Source organism: Netta rufina (genome assembly GCF_964035555.1).
Source record: "Netta rufina genome assembly, chromosome: 5".
Taxonomy (NCBI): domain Eukaryota; kingdom Metazoa; phylum Chordata; class Aves; order Anseriformes; family Anatidae; genus Netta; species Netta rufina.
In genome coordinates, this window is record NC_140128.1 from 48,438,277 (window position 1) to 48,456,877 (window position 18,601).

The window sequence follows — 18,601 nt, forward strand, 5'->3', positions numbered from 1 at the left end:
GCATTTTCTGCATTTTTCAGGAATTCAGTTTCAGAAACTAATGTAGTCAGCAAAAGCTTATGCAGAAGATATGACAAAACTGTATTTCCTCTGCCTGTAAAGCACTCAGGCCTTTAGGAGAAGAAATTTCTCCTTTTCTATTTTCAGATATGCATTTGAGATTTCTGCAGTGGGATGAGATGAACTGAATGTTTGAAGGGTCTGTGTCTCTCCGCTGACTTTCAAAGAAGTCTAACTGACTAGCTCATATGTACACAACTGTTTTGTCAGGTGAATCTCAGTCTGGAAAACCTATAAGAAAGTGTTGTCCTCTGTAAAAGAGGAAGAAGAAAACAGATGGTGCATGAAATTGTTCGATGTGGAAAGATGTGATGTTTTCTTCCCAGTGAAGTGCAAATGGGTTCCATCCAAAGCAGTAGATCTACCAACTGTTAACCAGTGTTATCTTTCACTGCTAAAGAAACTGTTGATTGTCCTTAAAGACAGAGTTCATTTTAACCCCTTTAAAGATCAAGAGCAGAATTTTGAATATACCAAAATATCAAAACATGGATTCTTACAAAACAGTAATAACTGCCCTATTTATATATGATGAATGGTGCACCATGATTATGTCATTTGCTACATGAAACTTACTATCAACCAAACAGATTTTAGAAGGCACCATTAAATCCCAACACTGAAATAAACATGATCAGTTTATTAAAGCAGACAATTCTAAGCAAAAAGAAAGGTTACCTGTTTCATGACAAAACAATAAGCACTCATGAAAAATATGTGTCAAGCTTTACATGTTCGCCAACAGATTATGCCTGTTTTGTAAAATAATTAAAAAAAAAAAAAAAAAAAAAAGTTGCTTTAGGTTTAGCCATGAAAATCCTTTACAGTCATTTGGTTGTGTGTCACTCTGTTACGCTCACCTTGACTCTACAGACTTTGGGATCTAAATACGAAACTGCTGCTGAGAAATAACTTTGAATTTCACTTACATAAGAAGTTTATTATAGAGTTATGTGAGACATTTATGCAGTTAGTAAACATGTTAAATTTATCAATTTTCATCACTTAAAGTGTAAATTATAAATACTGTAATTTCTCTCTGTAATTTTTGTAACACATACTATGCAGAACAGCCTTATTTCAAATTCAAATGCCATACATTACAGTAAGGATTTGGAGCTCTTCACTGTGCTAGAAATTGATGTTCTTTTTCACAAACATTAACTAGGATAAACTTGAGAAGAAGCAATTTAAACTAACAGGCAAAAGAGAATTTAAATTTCCATTTAAATAATTGGATTTTTTTTGCCTTTTTTTTTTAATATACTGGTAAGAGACTAAAGGAAGTTCTTAAGTTGATAGTTTGTGTTATCCTGATCTCCAGGTTTCTGAGTGACACCTTACAATCTAATGTTCCAAATATAATGTTGCCCAGAATGTTTCTGAAATAACATAGGTCCCATTGATTTTACTGAAATCATTGATGTTCTTGATTTCTGGAAGACAAATATACAGCATTTCTACTTGACCAACAAAAATCGAGATTTCACCCTCTGAATATACAAACACTTTAAAAAAAATGCTATTTTTTTCATATATTTTTTTTTAAAAAAGGTAATGTTACACAGCATTGAGCTCTTTGTATACATTGCCAGTGCAGTAAGTTGTTCTTTTTGAAAATAACTATATATTTTCTTGCATATCTTTCTGCAATAGTTACTACTTTTCATCTCTCTTTTTTTTTTTCTCTTAAATTTCAGAGCAAGACTAACTTTTCTCTGTTTGATTTGCTGTAGAATTGTAGGCTATTTTTTCAAGTTTATTTTGTATTTATTTTCTATCTTCTTTCTTTATCTGTACTAATTTACTTGTGATAATGCATTATATAGAACACTTGTTTAAGTTTACTGTCTTTAGTTCTGTCTGCAGTTCCTGAATGCTTGATAATTTTGTTTTCTTTTACCTGCACTAGTACAGCATGCACTGTATATACACTAACAGGTTAGCATGCGGTAATGTGATGCTTCAGCATTTGTTTCATGATCTTATGTTTATAGATACTTCTGATGAAAATACAAATCATCTCATATGGAGCTATGAACTGTCACAGAGACTTGGGAAAGACACTGGCTGCTTTATAAATGGATTGTTAGCTATATGCTGGCTTCATACTCATTTGATCTCTTTTTTAATAAAGGTGTTGGAGATGGAGGAAATGAATTAGGAATGGGCAAAGTAAAAGAAGCTGTAAAGAAGCACATAAAAAATGGAAATACTATAGCCTGTGATGTTGAAGCTGATTTTACCGTTGTAGCTGGTAAGGGAATATTGGGGTGTGGGAAAGTTGATGTTGCAAAGAGAACTGAAAAGGAAACACCTGACTTTCCAACTAATTTATATTGGCCCTTTCATTGTATGATCAAGTCATCACTAACAAACAAACCTGTCTCTGTATTTTGTCCATTACTTGAATAATTAAGATTCTACTGTTCTAGCAGGAATGACTGAAAGTTGAGGATGCTCAGTCAAAAAAGAGCATTTCATCGGAAACAGTTGGGCAAATCCTGAATAATCTTGAAAAAATCACATAGTAAATAAAACAGGGAAGACTGCAGAAGTGATCTATCTGGGATTTTTTTTAATAGTCTATGCACATATGAATTTTCAGTATAACTGATAAAATTCTGTGGGTGTGACCCTGTCAGGCCTAAATCAGCCATATTGCACTTACATGAGATGATAAATTCTTTCAGCAGCCACTCCAAGACATAAGTACATTCTTAATATACAACATAAGTTGGATGTTATAGCTCAAAATTCTCTTCTGCTGTAACATCTTAACAAGCATTAAATATAATTTATTGCAAGATTAGCTCAGCAAGGACGAATTTATGAAGTGAATGGGCCATATTGTACTTGAGCTCAAGTTTCTAACCTAAGTTAGAGCACCTGTGTTTCTAACACTGCTGATACTAGAGCAGCAATTTTGAGGGGAGAAATGGGATTGTGGTGATAATTATATCTAATTCTTATGACTTAATCTACATGTTGCTTACAGTCACTGTTTTGGAAATTCTGGTGATTTTTACCTTGAAAGCAACTGTCACGCCCAGACCCTGCACAGGCAAGTGAGGGGAATATTTAGACGTTTGTGTGGAAAATTACATGCACTGAAACAACCTCCACACTTTAGAAAATCTGTCTGTTCTACATCTCTGGTAAAGGTGCCAGGCAGCAGAGATAACTTCCCACAGCAAGTTTCAAATCTAACATTCTCCAATATAGCCTTGACAAAGAAGTGGTCAAACAAGAGTGTGTGGAGTGATTTAGTCACAGCATGCAGACAATTCACGGATATTAACTACATTAGAACGTCTTTCTGTATACAATACTTAAACAAAGGACACATCATTGAGACACAATTAATTTCACCTGAACTTCATGTCTGATAAAGTAACTGAACCCTTTAATCCATCATCATCTGTGACCAAAAAGGGACTCTCTAGAATGGTACAGCGTTCTACCATAAAATCTGACTTCAGTGAAAATTTACATGGTTTAGGATATCAAAAATCTCCTACCTCTGTATCATCAACAGCAAAAGACACCAAGCTATTACATAGTTCTTCAAAAGTTCATGGATTTCATAGTAAGGGAAACCTGCAGAAATTTAATCTGAAATACTAATAAAAACATTTTAATATCTTAAGGAATTGCATATTTCTAAAAGTTCCAAATTGATGTCAACAGTTAATTCATATCACAGTTCCATTTCAGAATCACTGCATGACTCATCTGTAAGTGCCCTATGACTTATGAAGGTTAGGTATGTTTGCAATAACTGTCATTTATTTTTTTTAACACTTTGGTTTCATGGTGACTTTCTTTTACAGGTGTCTCTAACTGGGGAGGCTACGCCATTGCATGTGCTTTGTATATTCTCAGCACCTGTGAAATACATGATCGCTACCTGAGGAAAGCTGTGGGGTTTCCACAATTACTGAAGAAGAAGATCTGGTTATCTGCACTCCCATCAGTTACAAAGGTAATTTCCAGAGGGCCAGGGAGTTTTGACTTGCTCATGGGTAGATGGAATCAGCCACTAAATCGTGCCCAGTCACTGCTTTCACATGGTCTTTTGGTGACTTTGGGGAATTCCTGGTTAACCAGCATCCACACTGTATTTAGACTATCCTGTAAAGGGTTCAGAACATTATGAATGTAAAAAGCTTCAAGGATAAATTTATTCCTGTGTTGTGACTTCAAGTGCAAAATCATGCTACAATTTTCTGAGAAGTGCAAGAAATCCTGTTTACTAAAATTAACTGGTTTTGTATAAGAAAATGGTCAGTTTTAGTGGCTGTCAGACTCTCTTCACCAGCACTACATCTACTTTAAAATATGTGGGGCTCTTACTTCTCCAATCACCAGCTGTTTGAGATCTGTGAATGCTTGGGACAAAGTCAGTTTGTATAACTAGAGGCTTCAGTAGAAAAAAATCTTACGTTCTACTACTAACTCCTTCCAAAATGCACTGCCACTGTGGTCTATCTTGAAATACAATCTTAGCTCCCTCCTAAATATGAGTATGCTACTAAAAATAGAGGTTTTCATTGTGATGTTTGATAATTAAGTTAAATTTGGAGATCTGCAAAAATTTTGCATTAAAATTACTACAAAATTTTTATATATTAAAAAAACTATTTTTTGTCCTTAAACCTTGTTAGAGTTTCACCAGTTTTTTGTTTGTTTGTTTTATGTCAAGGTCTAAAAGCTTCTGTAGTAGTTGAGCCCAGAGGTCCATTTGGCTCAGTCTCCTGTCTTTGGCAGGGGGCAGTAGCAGATGCTTAGGATGGAGTGTAGAATCAGATCGTTATGGACTTACAATTCCCAGCACCAGGGAGTTACAAGTTAGAGGCTTGTAGCAGACCACTCCGATTAACATCCAGTAAAAGATTAAATCCTGATGGTAGTCTCAATTGTTTGTGACACATTTGATAACTTGGCCTCCGTTTTGTCTTTGAGATTTTGAAGGAAGTGCTCTTGCTTTAAACCCGTTCTATTACCTTGTACTGTGAGGCAGAGTGATTAAAATTCCTTGTTCATTTCCTTAGCAGCACTCATGATTCTTATAAATCTCTGTTGTATTCTTTAGAAATCTTTCTTCCAAAACTAAAAGTCACAATCCTAATTACTGAAGCCACTCCATATTTCTGATTGTTCTACATTTCTTAGTTATGTTAGAACCTTTCTATAATTAAGTTTGAATATTTCTGAACTAAAGATGGAGAAAGACTTGCAGAGGAATATTTTTAAATGCATTTTGACTAATGGAACTCTGAACACTGTGATATGCTGGGAATGCAGAGGTTCCACACTGAGAAAAAGTAAAATAACTAAGAGGGATGAGAACTGATATGTGAGCATCCTGCTAATCACATGGCTCTATTTTTAACTTGGCTGTGTTAAAAAATATATGCAGTGATCAAGTAAGGATTGTTCTACCATATTTATAATAACTGAGGAAATTCAAATCAGTTTTATTGGCAGAGTACTTCTATAGAGACTTGGAAAAAACACAGTATTGTTTGTGACCTCCAGGAATGCTACGCAAAGTGTAATCCATCCAGCATAGATACTGTCTGCAACACTGAAATATTTCTACTGAGATGACAGTGTGTTTGGCCTGAAATTCCAACACAGTAGTGTAGAGTAGGTCATACTTTGTAGTTGTTGCTGGTTTGATTTTTCATATAAAGAACATAAAACTGAAACTGATCCCAGCCGTTAGCTTAGCCATATATACTTACCCTTTGACTTCTGTGTGACATGTAAGACAGCTCCAACATTAATTATTTTTTCCCTTTTGATTTTTTTGACTCACATCTACTTGTTTTCCCTTTGAATTTACATATCCAAAAAACTATGATCAAAATTCCTGGTAACAAGATACAGCAATTAAATGTGATACTGTATACAGGAAATCCTTGCTTTTATTTTACTAAGTTATACAGCTGGCGATATTGATAATGATCCAATAATGAGCTGCTGAAAGTTCAACACTAAAATCTATTGAGATAAAATTAATGGCAACAGTTTTGTGGGAAGAAAGAAAATGACAAATCTTCTGACAAGAGGAGATTATATCTTTAATTATAAATCATAGAACAGTAAACAGCGCAGAAGATTTCCTGAGCTTGAATACATTAGTGTTCACATACTCCATTAGAATAAAATAAAACATCAGACCATTTATGGTTTACATGGCTACTTTCTGCCCAGTACAGCTTCTTTTAATGCTGTAATAATTACCCTAGTAAGATAAAAAGCGCCACCATACCCACCTCAGTGTTAATATTTGTGTGGTTGTAATTGGAAAGAAGACATTTGAGTAAGTGCCTAAGTACCAAACAGCTTTCTTATCACATTTTATTTTTCTTCCAGAAATGGCATTCTTTCCATGAAACCCATAGATCATAATTACTAAATTAAGAAGACTTCCCCTGAAGTATAAAGGTTTTCTCCAGCCTCACATTAAAGCAGTATCAGGGTTGCAATGCCACAGTTCTGGGTTTTGTTACATTCTCCATTTCTGCTCAACAAAATACTAAGATTTTTCTCAATGCATGACTTATTCTTTACATATATTTTAATAAGAGATACTGAGAAGCATTTGGTCATTGCTGACACCTTGATCAGTAAGAAATAATTGATCTAAATCGTCTTTACCTACCTTTCAGGTGTGGAGTTGAATCAAGATTGTGTCAGTTAATCCGATGCTGGTTTGATTTTGAACATAGTGTAAATTGTGTATGTTTCACAAGTGCAACCAGTAATGTTTGATGAGAGAATACAGGCATAGTTATTTAATATTAAGCCTGTTTTCCCTATGTAAGCAGACCAAAGAGCTCTAGCCTGTAAATATATAGGAAAAACAGTTCAAAATAAGAAATGAAATTTTGCTTATCCAATTCGTGTGTCTCTTTTGTGACATGGGAGATGTAATTTGCCACTTTGCATATAGATACTCAGTGCCAAGACAAAATCTCTCTTTGCAGAAAGATCAGATGCTTCTATTTGCATTCATATATTCATATGTATCATCATGCATGATATAAGGTGCTGATAAATGACAATGTAGTGCTTTTTATGCTAAGAGTGTCTTCAGGTAATTTCCTTAAATAGCTGTATCATTGCTGTATTGTTACACGATGTCAAGACTGACACCATGTAACTATAGCTATTTTATCTTTAATAGAAAAAGAGTGGCTCATTTCACTTTGTTACAGCTAAGATCTAGGATGCATTACCAGGAAATATAAAATGTTTATATGGAGTGCATTCAAAAAGCAGGTTTCCAAGTTATACTGAATTCTCTGCTAAACAACCATGTAAGGTATGTTTTGATTCTGTCAGAAATGTTTATATTTTGGCCATATACAATTGTATGTAAAATACAACCATATTATGTATAAATTCAGATCTAAAGCTACTATATTCTATATGGTTTAGAAGTCTTCCTAGAAATGAAATAAAAAAAAATAAAGCAAAACAACATATTTTCTGTTATATAGGTAACATAGACGTTAGAAAACAAATACATAAAACATTAGACATTTTGACATCGCAATGTTTTGGTCATTCATCTGTGTCCAGGATATAAAGGACTTTGTTAATGCTTTTGTAGGGAATATCAAACAAAAAAGTATTTGAACCTATAGAGCTGTCTGTCAAGGACACTGGTAGGGCTTCATATGGTAGTAGCGATTTCCATCAAAGCAGGGTCTCACATAACTGGAAGTAAAACAGACCAAAGACCAGAAGAGGCATTCTTAGAAAGAAGGCATTCATAGAAAGAAAAGTTACTCTTGAGGAAGGAAGAAAAAAATATATGTATATGATTACATCAAGGTATTATGTAAGTTACGTGAGAGGAGGGGTGGAGGGAAGCAAAGATGTGAGTAGGCTTTTTATTCTTCTTAGATTTTTATTAACAAAATTTGAGGTTCAAATTATCTTCATATAAGGTCTTAGCATTTTCTGTAAAGAGTTTTAATACGTGTATTTCATGTCAAATGAAGAGAAGAGTATCTAGAATAATGGCATTTTGAATACCTCCAGAATTCTCAAAGATTACTGAACGAACAGACAATTTATGCACTGCTGCCTTGAAGGACTCTTTATTATAACCACCACGGTAAATGGAATGTGTAAGCTTCATTGAAATTCAACAGGAGGTTCAAAATTTCACAAAAGGAAGAGGTTTCTAAGTTCTGAGATTCTGGGAAATTTCACAAAACTGATTACTGGGGAGAAGAGAGAGGGGTCTCTTCTTTAATGCTGCTACTGAGGCTGTGGCTTTTCAGAAAAAACCTTTTGGGAAGTGACAAAACAGCTACACATATGTCCGTTAGAAACCAGGCTGTTCCAATTTCACCGTTGACATAAGTAGTGTTTTTTTCAGAGCTGATTTTATCCCATCTTTTCTTCTCACAATGCTAACTGGCCCATAGGTCACAATCGAGGATTTTGATCCCTCTGTGTACTTCAACAGTTCAATCTGGAACATGCTTTATATCTGCTTATACCACTGTTTAGCAAGAAAATAACAGTTATAAACACAAAATTGAGTTTGCAGTTCAAAACAAAGGAAATTAGACATTACTTCAAAGAATTCCAGGAAAGAGCAACTTCAGGTTTGTATTTTTCGCCCCCCTGATTCCTTTCTTAAGGGACCAGAATTCTCATAAAATCAATAGAAAAAGAGGATAGAGAGCAAAAGGCATGTAGTCATCACAGAATACTCAGGGAAGAAAGTGATTGTGCAGCCCAGTGAGGTTCTCTTGTTAGCCTTCTCCCCTGACATACCCTTTTCCTCCTCTGTACTTTTTCTTTAAAAATGCATCTGCAGCTTGTTGCTCTGCTAGGGAAACAACAGGTAGTTTTCTGAGGTACTTCAGGTGGAGGTTCCTCTGATTCACATCTGTGCAATACAGGAACTTGAAATCAGGCACTCAGCATCGAGGGACTTGAAATCAGGCAGACACCAACGTGCTGTTTGAGGGAGTGTAGAGAAGAAAAATGGTGTTCACGAACTGCTATCCAAAATAAATGCGGAGGGTGAGGTCAGAGTCTCCCTAGGTTTAAAACAAAGATCTTGATGAATGTTTCTTTCTGATTTGGGATATTAATTATGTCATGTTCCTTTATCTTTTAAGGAAGAAAAGCTTCTGAAAGCACTTGTGCAGCACAGGGTCCGCAGTGGAAAAACTGCCAGTCTAGAAATGGAAGTGGACGGGCTGCCCTTCTATGACACCCACTCGCTAATGATTGAGAAGCTGCTGCAAGAGCTGAAGCAGTAACTGCCCCACAAGATTTCCAAATCAGGAGTTGCTCCTATTTTCTTATTTCCTAGGCTTTTTCTGATCTTTTTTTACCTTGTAAGAGATGAGTCTCTGTCTCTTAAGTACTGGACTTTTCATCTCTGGTGTCTTGCCCATGCACAACCTGTTATTATTGTCCTAATATTTTGGTGAAGCAGGAAGGAGATACCATAATGATTTGGTCTACCTTTCTTTTCTGTAATTTCATAATGGATATTAAATGATATTATATACTAGGAGGTGATCTGGCTTTTACGAAGAAAAGTTGTCATTAAAATGAAGCATGATTGCATTGCTGTTCCTGTTTTACTAACCTTGTAACTGCAACAGGAAGTAACTCTTGTAACAACTTGGATTTAAAAATACTTTGTGGTGGGGAAGACAGCTGCAGCGGAGTATTCAAAAGAAAACAAAACAGTAAGTGTTACAGCAGTAAAAGTTGTTAAATACAGCTCCCTTGCACACTTCTTCCTCTAATACTGTTTTCTTGCAGCAGTGGGTCATTTGTGGAAGTGCGAGGAGACAAGGGGAGGGCTGCAATGAAAATAAGGGCAGCCCTGCAGACTTGCCATGTCAAGGGTAGGCTGCACTGTTTGCCTCCTTCATATCGGTAGTTCACCATTTATAAAAGGTTTAACATTTTGTCCCTTTCTGGGTAATACAGAAATACTGTAAATTTTTAATTCTTAACAATAGGATACCCTAAATGAGTTCAATCCATAGTGATTAAAAATAACGCTTAGAACTTTAATTTCTGATTGTGCTTTAAGAACATTTGCATTTCGTATAAAATAATGTAAATGAATATTTAAATAAATTCCAGTTATAGAAATACAGGTCTTGATGAGACTGAGTGAAGAAAAATTAAATTACATCTCAAAGGCCTACTGACAGTGAACCAGTACACGACAAACAGGTGTGAACTGCGCCTGACTTACGTCATTGAAAGCTGTGCTACTACCTCAACTCAAGGTGAGCATCTGGGCTGAAGATGTGCTAGTTGTCAGTCCTCACAGCAGGAAGGACAGGCTCTGTTTTGCACTGCACCTCTCAGACACTGATGCTTTACCTGTCATAAAATGATTATAATGGTACAAAAGGAGAGCACCAAGCTATTGTGCTTCAACAGCATCCAAATGGCAGTTCTGTTTGCCCATTGTTTTCCAAAGGACAGTATTTCAACTGCTAGCAATGTCTTATATCTATTATTCTTTCTGGCAAGTGAGGTTTCTTTTTTTTTTTTTTTTTTTTTTTTTCCCTTCTTATCTAAGACAAACATGTAACGCTTTGAGAATAAGAAAAATCACTTTGTACCACAAACACCAGCATTCTTAGAACATTAATCTTCTGATTTCCTTGAGGATACACAGCCTGTAAAGATCTACAACAGTTGAACATGTATGAGAGAAAATCTTAACGCCAGAATGCTGACAGACAGTCAGATTTGCCAAAGGTTCCAATGGATAATTTATGGCTCAGTCTTATTTTTTATTTTTTTTTTTGATTAATTTTACTTAAAACCTTTTTGAAGGACACTGTGGTGAATCTGTCTCACAATTAGAAAATAGCTCCTTTAGCAGTCTCCAAAATTATCTAAAACCATTAAGTAAGATGTTCAGTAAGAGTACTTGAGTGTTTTGTGTTTTTTTTTTTTTTTTTTGCCAAAGCCAGTAACCCCATAGGATCGCATACATTCATTGGTGCACAGAACCCACAAAATGAAGTTGATGTAATTTAAAGATACCTGTTCAGATAGAGTCATGTGATTTCTTTCTCTGTGTGCTACATGCTTAGTGACCTGTTACGCTAACAGATGTACATTATTCTTTCCAAACACTGATTTTCATCAAATGAACTTGATTTGATAAACTTTTGTACTTTTCTTTCCAAAATATACGTTTTAACAGTCAGATTTTGTTAAGTATAAAATGTAATAAATTATTAGTCTTTTTCTCTAATGCGCATTTTAAAAATGCTTTCTCCTGTGCAGTCCCAAGCCCTGTATTTAATCCAATGCCAATATGTAACATATCTCTAGCAACCCTTGATTATGTTCGGGATGAAATAGAAAAGCTCTGAGGTTTACTTTCCTCCCATGGTGGTCGCAGTTCTGTAGCCTACGCCCAACCATTACAATGTAGGAATAGTTGATGAAATATTGACTTCGTGCTGGGGTGGGAGGGACGAGCAACCTTTCCCTCCCTGCCTGGTTGGCAGGTTAGATGATGATAACTGCAGCAGGGTGCTGGACTGTTTCCATCTGATTTAAACTGCAGCAGCTGACCAAAAGTTGACCACAACAAAGTACCAACATAACTAAGTCTTAATCTGTCAGACAGTATTTGCATGTAATGTGGTGTGCTCCGCATCCCAGCTAATTTAAACAACATGGGTGACTATAAAGAAGTAAAGCGTAAACAGGGCAACAAATGTTTTATCTTCGAACAAACCATGTGTGTGTCTTGCAGCATGTCAGGTCATGGGAGCCTGAGCAGTTGGCTGTGTTTTCAACAACGTACACGGATGGATTATGGCAGTCGGGAGTCCCTGCCTTCCAACCCAGCTGATACAGGCAGACTGGAGAGGCTGGAGGAAAGACTAACAGAAAGTAAAGCTAAACAGCACTGATAGTCAGAAGAAAAGTGCATGTAATAAAGTAATTAATCCAGCATGGTGAGTGGTCTAAGTATAAAGAAATGCAAAAGAATTAAACAAAGCAAATGTTAACCTAAGCAAACCTAATCCCCTCCTTAGAGTGGGGACATGAATCCTTTCTGTAAAAGCAGAGGAGAGGATCTGTAGTCTCACAAATAGAATCTTGTGAGCCAAAGCCATAGTATAGTTATTCCAAACACAAAATGAACGAATATAAAAAGAAAATAATAAAAACATTATTTATTAAACACATCACCTAATTACTTCTACTATTGCACTCTCAGGGTGGTTTCCAGAAAACTCTAAGAGCATGCTGCCTTTTAAAAATCACAGACAAGCGAGGCTGTGTACAGTGACATATTTGAGATACCAGGTATAGAAGGTCTGTCTGGACAATCTTTTGACATTAAAAAGAAACAAAAAAAAAGTACTACTGCATGTTATCAACTCTGGGTTGCAGAGACAAAGGTGTTTCAAGAAATGCTTGAAATTATAGAATAAGTGAAAGGATGAGGTAATATTCATGGTGTAACAGTTATAGATATGAGAAATTATGATGAGATAACAAAGAAGAAACAGGATTCATTAGTAGAAAGAATATATATATATAAAACACCCCACCAACAAAAAACTAGAGAGGACTTGGTTGTAGAAATACTATTACAGAGCACAACAACCTCATCTTTAATTATCTCCAGGTATTCCTGTAGTTTGTTTCTGTCTAAACTAGAAAACATTATGGATCATTCTCACATCATATTTCTGATACTGTATTTACTGAACAATGACGAAAGCCTAAGCTATAATACCTATTAGTGAAAATAGAGTTTGAGCAGAATCCATTTAGGAGTTTCACTGACAAATCCACTATTATTTACCTGCATGGTGACACGAGAGACAAGATTTAGAAGGACACAGTCCAAATCAAGATTCAGGAGAATTTTGTTGCAACTAAATTAATGTTTGAAGACAATGATTCAGAGAAATGCACGGGTTAAATGCACGACACATACTACAAACCTCCCGTTCTTTTTCAAGTCTACAAATTCAATTATTTATTCCAGTCAGAACCAAGAGATCTCATACCTCTGGAAGTCAACAGAAGCCTTATGACGAGTTTCAACAGTCAATCCACACATTGAAAGTCTCAGCAGATGCTGAATTTCTTGTGCCTGTTGTCCCAGAACATCTCACATTATTTGATGAGTTGTTCTAGCAAGTTGGCTCTTGCAAAGTCTCTGCACACCTTTAAACTAGCTGGAGAAGGAGTTATTTCAGAGAAGTACATAATGCATTGCAAAAATGCATCATTTTTTTCTTTTCAAAAGAACTTATGGGCATATTTAACTTGTTCTATCTCCAACCTTTTCAACAGACTTTTGAGATCTTTTTTTTTCTCCTGGTGCTGCAAAAAGACAGCAGTTAAAGAATCACACCATGAGTAGTAGCTTATTTCAGTCAATGCCAGGTGACTGGTTTTGAGTGGTACCATAACGACAACAGACACAATTGTAGCTAAGGGCACCTCACTATATTGCATTGCTAATAAGCCTTTGGGAGGTAAAAGTTTAATACATAGATAAATCAGATGGATACGTACAGTCATGCATGGACATTTTATGTGTCCTTTTTGATGAACGCTATAAATAGCCCATGTTAATTGAAGAGTCTTCCGTTGTTTCAGTAGCATCACGTGATTTTTGTAATAACCCTGGCTGTTGCTCATGTTGTGGCCTGTTGGGAGTTTCTGGAGCACTCAGCTGATAGGATTCTTTCATCTCGGTCTTTAGACATCCTAAACATGTTAAACAAGAGTCTCGTATCTTGGCAAAGTTATGGTAAGTGCTTTCACTGGAAAAACAGTACAATACTGGGTCAGCAACACAGTTAAAAGTAGTCAACAGGAGAGAGGCATGGTAAATGTTAAATATTTTGTCAGCAAATGAGCAATTGTTCTCAAACACGCTGCGAATTACAAGTAGGATATGATACGGTCCAAAGCACACTAAAAAAATGAAGACAGTGCTTGAAACCAGGCGTTTAATTTGGATTTTCTTATTCTTTTGAGTGCCATGACTCTTATGGACAACTCTTAAAATCCCACAGTAAGAGAAGGCCAGCAGAAAGAAGGGGAAAAGGAAGCCAGCAGAGAAGCGATAGTAATTGATGTTGTGCTCCCAATCTTTGATGGGGTAATGCTCAAAGCATACCACATGGCTCTCGGCATCCATACTGATCTCCCCGTGTGTAAAGACAAAACAGCAGGTCATTATTTCTTTGGTCCAGATAACAGCGCTCACAATCATAGCTGCCTTCATTGTCCGAAACTGGTGAAACCGGAAAGGGTGCACTACTGCTAGGTAGCGGTCGATGGAAATGCAGCAGAGGAAGCCCACGCTGATATAGATATTCTCATACAAGAGGATGCCACAGATTTTGCACAGCAGTTCATCATAGGTCCAGTTGTCATGCTGTAAAACGTACTGGATCCAGAAAGGCAAAGAAAATATGTAAAAGAGGTCTGCTACAGTCAAATTGCAAAGGTAGATACCCAATTCATTTTTAGCCTTGATCTGTAAGTACCCGTAGTACAGTGACAGGCAGTTGGCTGGCAAGCCTATTATGAATACAAATATGTATACCACAGGGGATAATGTCTGGTGGATATTATGGTCAATAATACACTGTTCGGTTGCATTGTCTGTGGAATTCACCATCTTCTACTTCTCAACGTGTATCATTCATCAGCGTCCCAAATGAATAGATGGAGAACTTAATTTCATCCGGTTTCATATACCCCTTATTTCATCCACACAAACTTCAGGTTCAAGTGATGACTCGCTGCAGGATGTTAATAACCTGGTGGTAAAACACATGAAAATCTTAAGAATATCATTATCAAATCATCGGTTTTCAGTAAGATGTGTTTTCCTAGTACTAAATTTTTTTACAGTCTTTGATAGAAGATAAAGCCTGTCTGGGAAATCATGATTCATATGAGTAACTCCACGTACTGTGCACATAAACCAAATTTTCTGTCAAAGAATTTCCAAGCGATTTACAAACATTTGTCACTTTAGCTTTATGAGTATCTAAAAGGTGAAGAAATATCATCTCTCTTTTGCAGATGAGGCACGAAAGCAGTAATCCAATCTGTTCAAAATGGAAATATTTCCCTGGCAAAGCAGTAGTTCACTCAGACTTCCTTGGGGGATGCAAGGTGCACAAAACAGTTGATTTTTAATTTCCATTACTTAAATTTCTCTTTAGATAAAAAATACCATAGAATATGCAGTTCAATCCATCAGGATGAATAAACTGGAAATTTTAGCAGTCTCTTTTGCAGTTAAGCATAAACACAGTCCCAAAAGCAAGCTGTCTGTTGGAAAGACACTTTAAAAATCTGGCATAATGTCTCTATGGTCTTAGTCCTACAAAATAAGCTATTACAAATTCCTTATTTGCCACAGACTCTCAAAACCACCCGTCATTATCTGTACACATGATCTTCCTATTTCATCTACACTGAAGACGAATACAGTTGTTTTCACCCAAAGAATCTTCTACAACCCAAACATGTGCTTGTGCAAACATTTTACGTACTGAACTATTACTGTTTCAAACTCATAAAAATCACTGCTGACAATGGGTTAGCACCCAGTTCAACCAGGACAAGAGTTAAGCCTTCAGCCAGCCCACAGAGATTAAACCCTAGACTAAATGAAGACTCACCCTTTTATCACCTAATGGGATACGCTCAGTCACTTTGGCACAAGTGCTCAGGACTAGAAAAGAGCAGGGCAGACTGTGGCCCAGTCTTAGGGAGATGTATACTTTATGTGACGATGCAAGATGGCGAGATTAGTTCTTTGAACCACTACCAGAAAATGCGCGGTTGTAGCATGTACTTGGGTAAGGTTAGCAATTTATATGACCATCATAAAGCTTCAGTTAATTTGGGTTCAAAAGGAGACAGCACTGTCAGGGACAAAGATAAAGACTTGTTGTTCTTTCCCATTTACTACCCTAATTTGCATTTTTCTTTGTGTCTCCAAAACTACTAAAATGTCTAAAACTGCTTGTGTAAAAGACTGGTGGAGTCTAGCCCAGCGCAAGCTCTGTTCTGCTGCTCCTGTGCTCCTGCAGCTCCTTCAGACTGCCCCTCCACTAGGCTGGCACAACAGTGACCACGGACATAGCGAGCACGGCAGCAGAAATGCTGTGGAAGGGACCCAGTCACTGACACCTCTGGTTTAGTTTGAAGTTTGCTCCAAGAGATTGCCATAAGCTTCCCTGTGGAACAACGATGGCAATGTTAGCATCGCAGATGTGTACAGAAATTCATCTGTGAACTCACATGCAGATTTCCCAAAGGACTGTTACTTAGGGGGCATTTTTACTCCTCTAGCACCATCCAGCACACAGTGCTTTTCTCAGTGGCTACACACAACTGCCATGCAGCTTTTCGGTCAACAGGAGGTCTGGCTTCAAGCCTGTGAGCACTGTGCACAGGATCTGCACTGAGACAGGTTTGACAGCCTCGCTATCCCACCTCACCTTCTCCATTCCAGAACTCCAGGCCAAGCACAACTGTAGTTGAGTTTGTATTTGGTACAATTTCTTTAAAATAATTTGGTGACTTTTACAGGTAAGAGTTTGTCTGCACGGAATGATCATCATATCCAGTTACAGCCTAAAATGCCTAAAAATCCGGGATCCATCATCTATCCTAACAACTAAAAGCATCCAGTCAGTGCCCAGCTGCTGTTGATAAGACCAAATTGATAATTTAAAAGACTGTAGAAAGTATTTTGAAGGTTGTCAATACCTTTCAAGAGTCAGAACTGTCTTTATATGTTCATAGTTCAAGAGCTCTCTGTTTTTTCAGTGTTACCCAGTGGGCAAAAATGGGTCACAGTGTGAGAAAAAGCAGATGTACTCCACAGTTGCACTGTTTTTTTGAAAATGCTTCTTTTCCTCTAAGAACTCAAACTGTTTTTATTAAATTATGTTTATGTCATGAAGAACATGACTGTAAAATTCATATCTGCTTAGCTTAAAAGTCTGGCCAGAATGCGGAATGTGAAAGACACAGAAGAAGTCTTATTGATATGATATTGTTCTAATATAATACACACTTCTGATTACAGTAATGTTTCCTGCTCCTGGAGGAAGTGCTGGTGTGTGCTGTTTTGGGGCCAGGAAGAGAAGGCTGGCTGTTGCAAAGCTCCAGATTCTCTTTGGCACAATAGCTGCTTTATGCTGCTCTTCTGGTCTGTGGATGAAGTGAGCTTGGAAAACTCCTTTGTTTCAACATCCTCAGTGTGTGGGCTCTGAGACACCTCAGGGCCCTCTGACCACCTCGTGCCTCACCAGTGACAGCTTCAGTAGCCAAATGGGAAATATGAAGGTAGTTTACCTTTCCCCTTCTTTCCCCACAACCCAAGTATATTAACATAGCTCTGCACTGGCCAGGAATGAAACTGCGTGCTTTTTCATCAAGACTGGTATCAAAACACTGCAATGAGGGTGTCCAACGGATGTTGTGGAAGAACAGCCTTTAAAGACCACTCTGTTATTAGGAATATAATACACAGTAACTTACAAGCTCCCTGGCAAACTGGAAACTGAAGGAAAGGTGATGCAGGGGATAGGAAAGACAAATAGCTCCCTCATTACTTACTAAGCCAGCCTAGATAGTAGGAGGAGAAAAATGAAAAAGTCACTGTAAGAAAAACATCTGGGGTGCAGATAATCATAAAGCTGGAAGCAGCTATGGATGGGAACACACAGGCATTCCATTTAGACAGCTTTAATATGGAAATAGTGCAGCTGTGTGGGTTTTTTTAGAGCTTAGTTTATGTAACACCTCCAGTATCACGAGTCCACAGACATTTCCAGGCAAGATTTCTCTCTCTCTCTCATATGCCCATGTCTTTTCAGTGTTACCTACCTAAGCCCCAGTCTTGGCAAGAAAACCTGTAGATGAGCTCCAAACACTCCTCTTGTTCTTGGATGAAAAATAAAGCCAAGGATCTCCGGGCTTTGGAGAGCTTGACTTTTTCTTGTCTAAATAAGCCAACTTTCATCACTCACTGACAATTCAACAGCAGGTTCTTTTTTTTTTCCCAACCCCCTTCGTACCCTAGCTGCTGACAAAAGCACGATTCCCACCCTGCACTGTGAACTGCAGAGCAGCTCGCACCTTCAGTGCTGTCTGCTGGTGATGGCAAAGGAACCAACCCAGAACCACTGACAATAGCCTCTTCAGCTCAGACTGAGTAATAGGATGGTGCCTGGCTGTTGTTTTCTTTTTTCTTCTTTTTTTTTTTTTCCCAGTTTCAATGAGCATCACTACAAGATTCTTCATAAGAAATCTGTCTATGGTTAGATCTACACATTTTTGGCCAAAGGACTTCCTTGTACACATTTGCAAAAGTTGTGCTCACAGCTTGTCTCATCCACAAAGCACTCGTTTCCCTGAGCAGGGAGGACAATGTGGCTGTGTGCTGTTACATGGCAGTAGATCTCTTGCTGTTTAATCTGTCCTTCCACCTGTCATA

The 18,601-nt window shown here is 37.2% G+C and overlaps 2 protein-coding genes across 4 annotated transcripts in view; one reads left to right on the forward strand and one right to left on the reverse strand.

Annotated features, from left to right (window-relative positions):
* The window catches only part of DGLUCY (D-glutamate cyclase), a 42,894-nt gene extending 32,446 nt beyond the window's left edge, over window positions 1-10,448 (forward strand). For all 3 annotated transcript variants that reach the window (XM_084288223.1, XM_084288221.1, XM_084288222.1), the window contains 3 exons: window positions 2,198-2,317; window positions 3,894-4,045; window positions 9,219-10,448. In XM_084288223.1, the coding sequence (XP_084144349.1) occupies window positions 2,198-2,317; window positions 3,894-4,045; window positions 9,219-9,362 (416 nt within the window). In that variant the 3' untranslated portion in view covers window positions 9,363-10,448. The remainder of the gene's footprint in view (window positions 1-2,197; window positions 2,318-3,893; window positions 4,046-9,218) is intronic.
* A 3,230-nt stretch (window positions 10,449-13,678) lies between these two features.
* On the reverse strand, window positions 13,679-14,779 carry GPR68 (G protein-coupled receptor 68; the record flags this gene model as incomplete). The annotated part of the gene is given in 2 exon segments (XM_084287994.1): window positions 13,679-14,758; window positions 14,762-14,779. Coding segments are annotated over 2 exon segments (1,098 nt in total).
* Window positions 14,780-18,601: the final 3,822 nt, after the last annotated feature.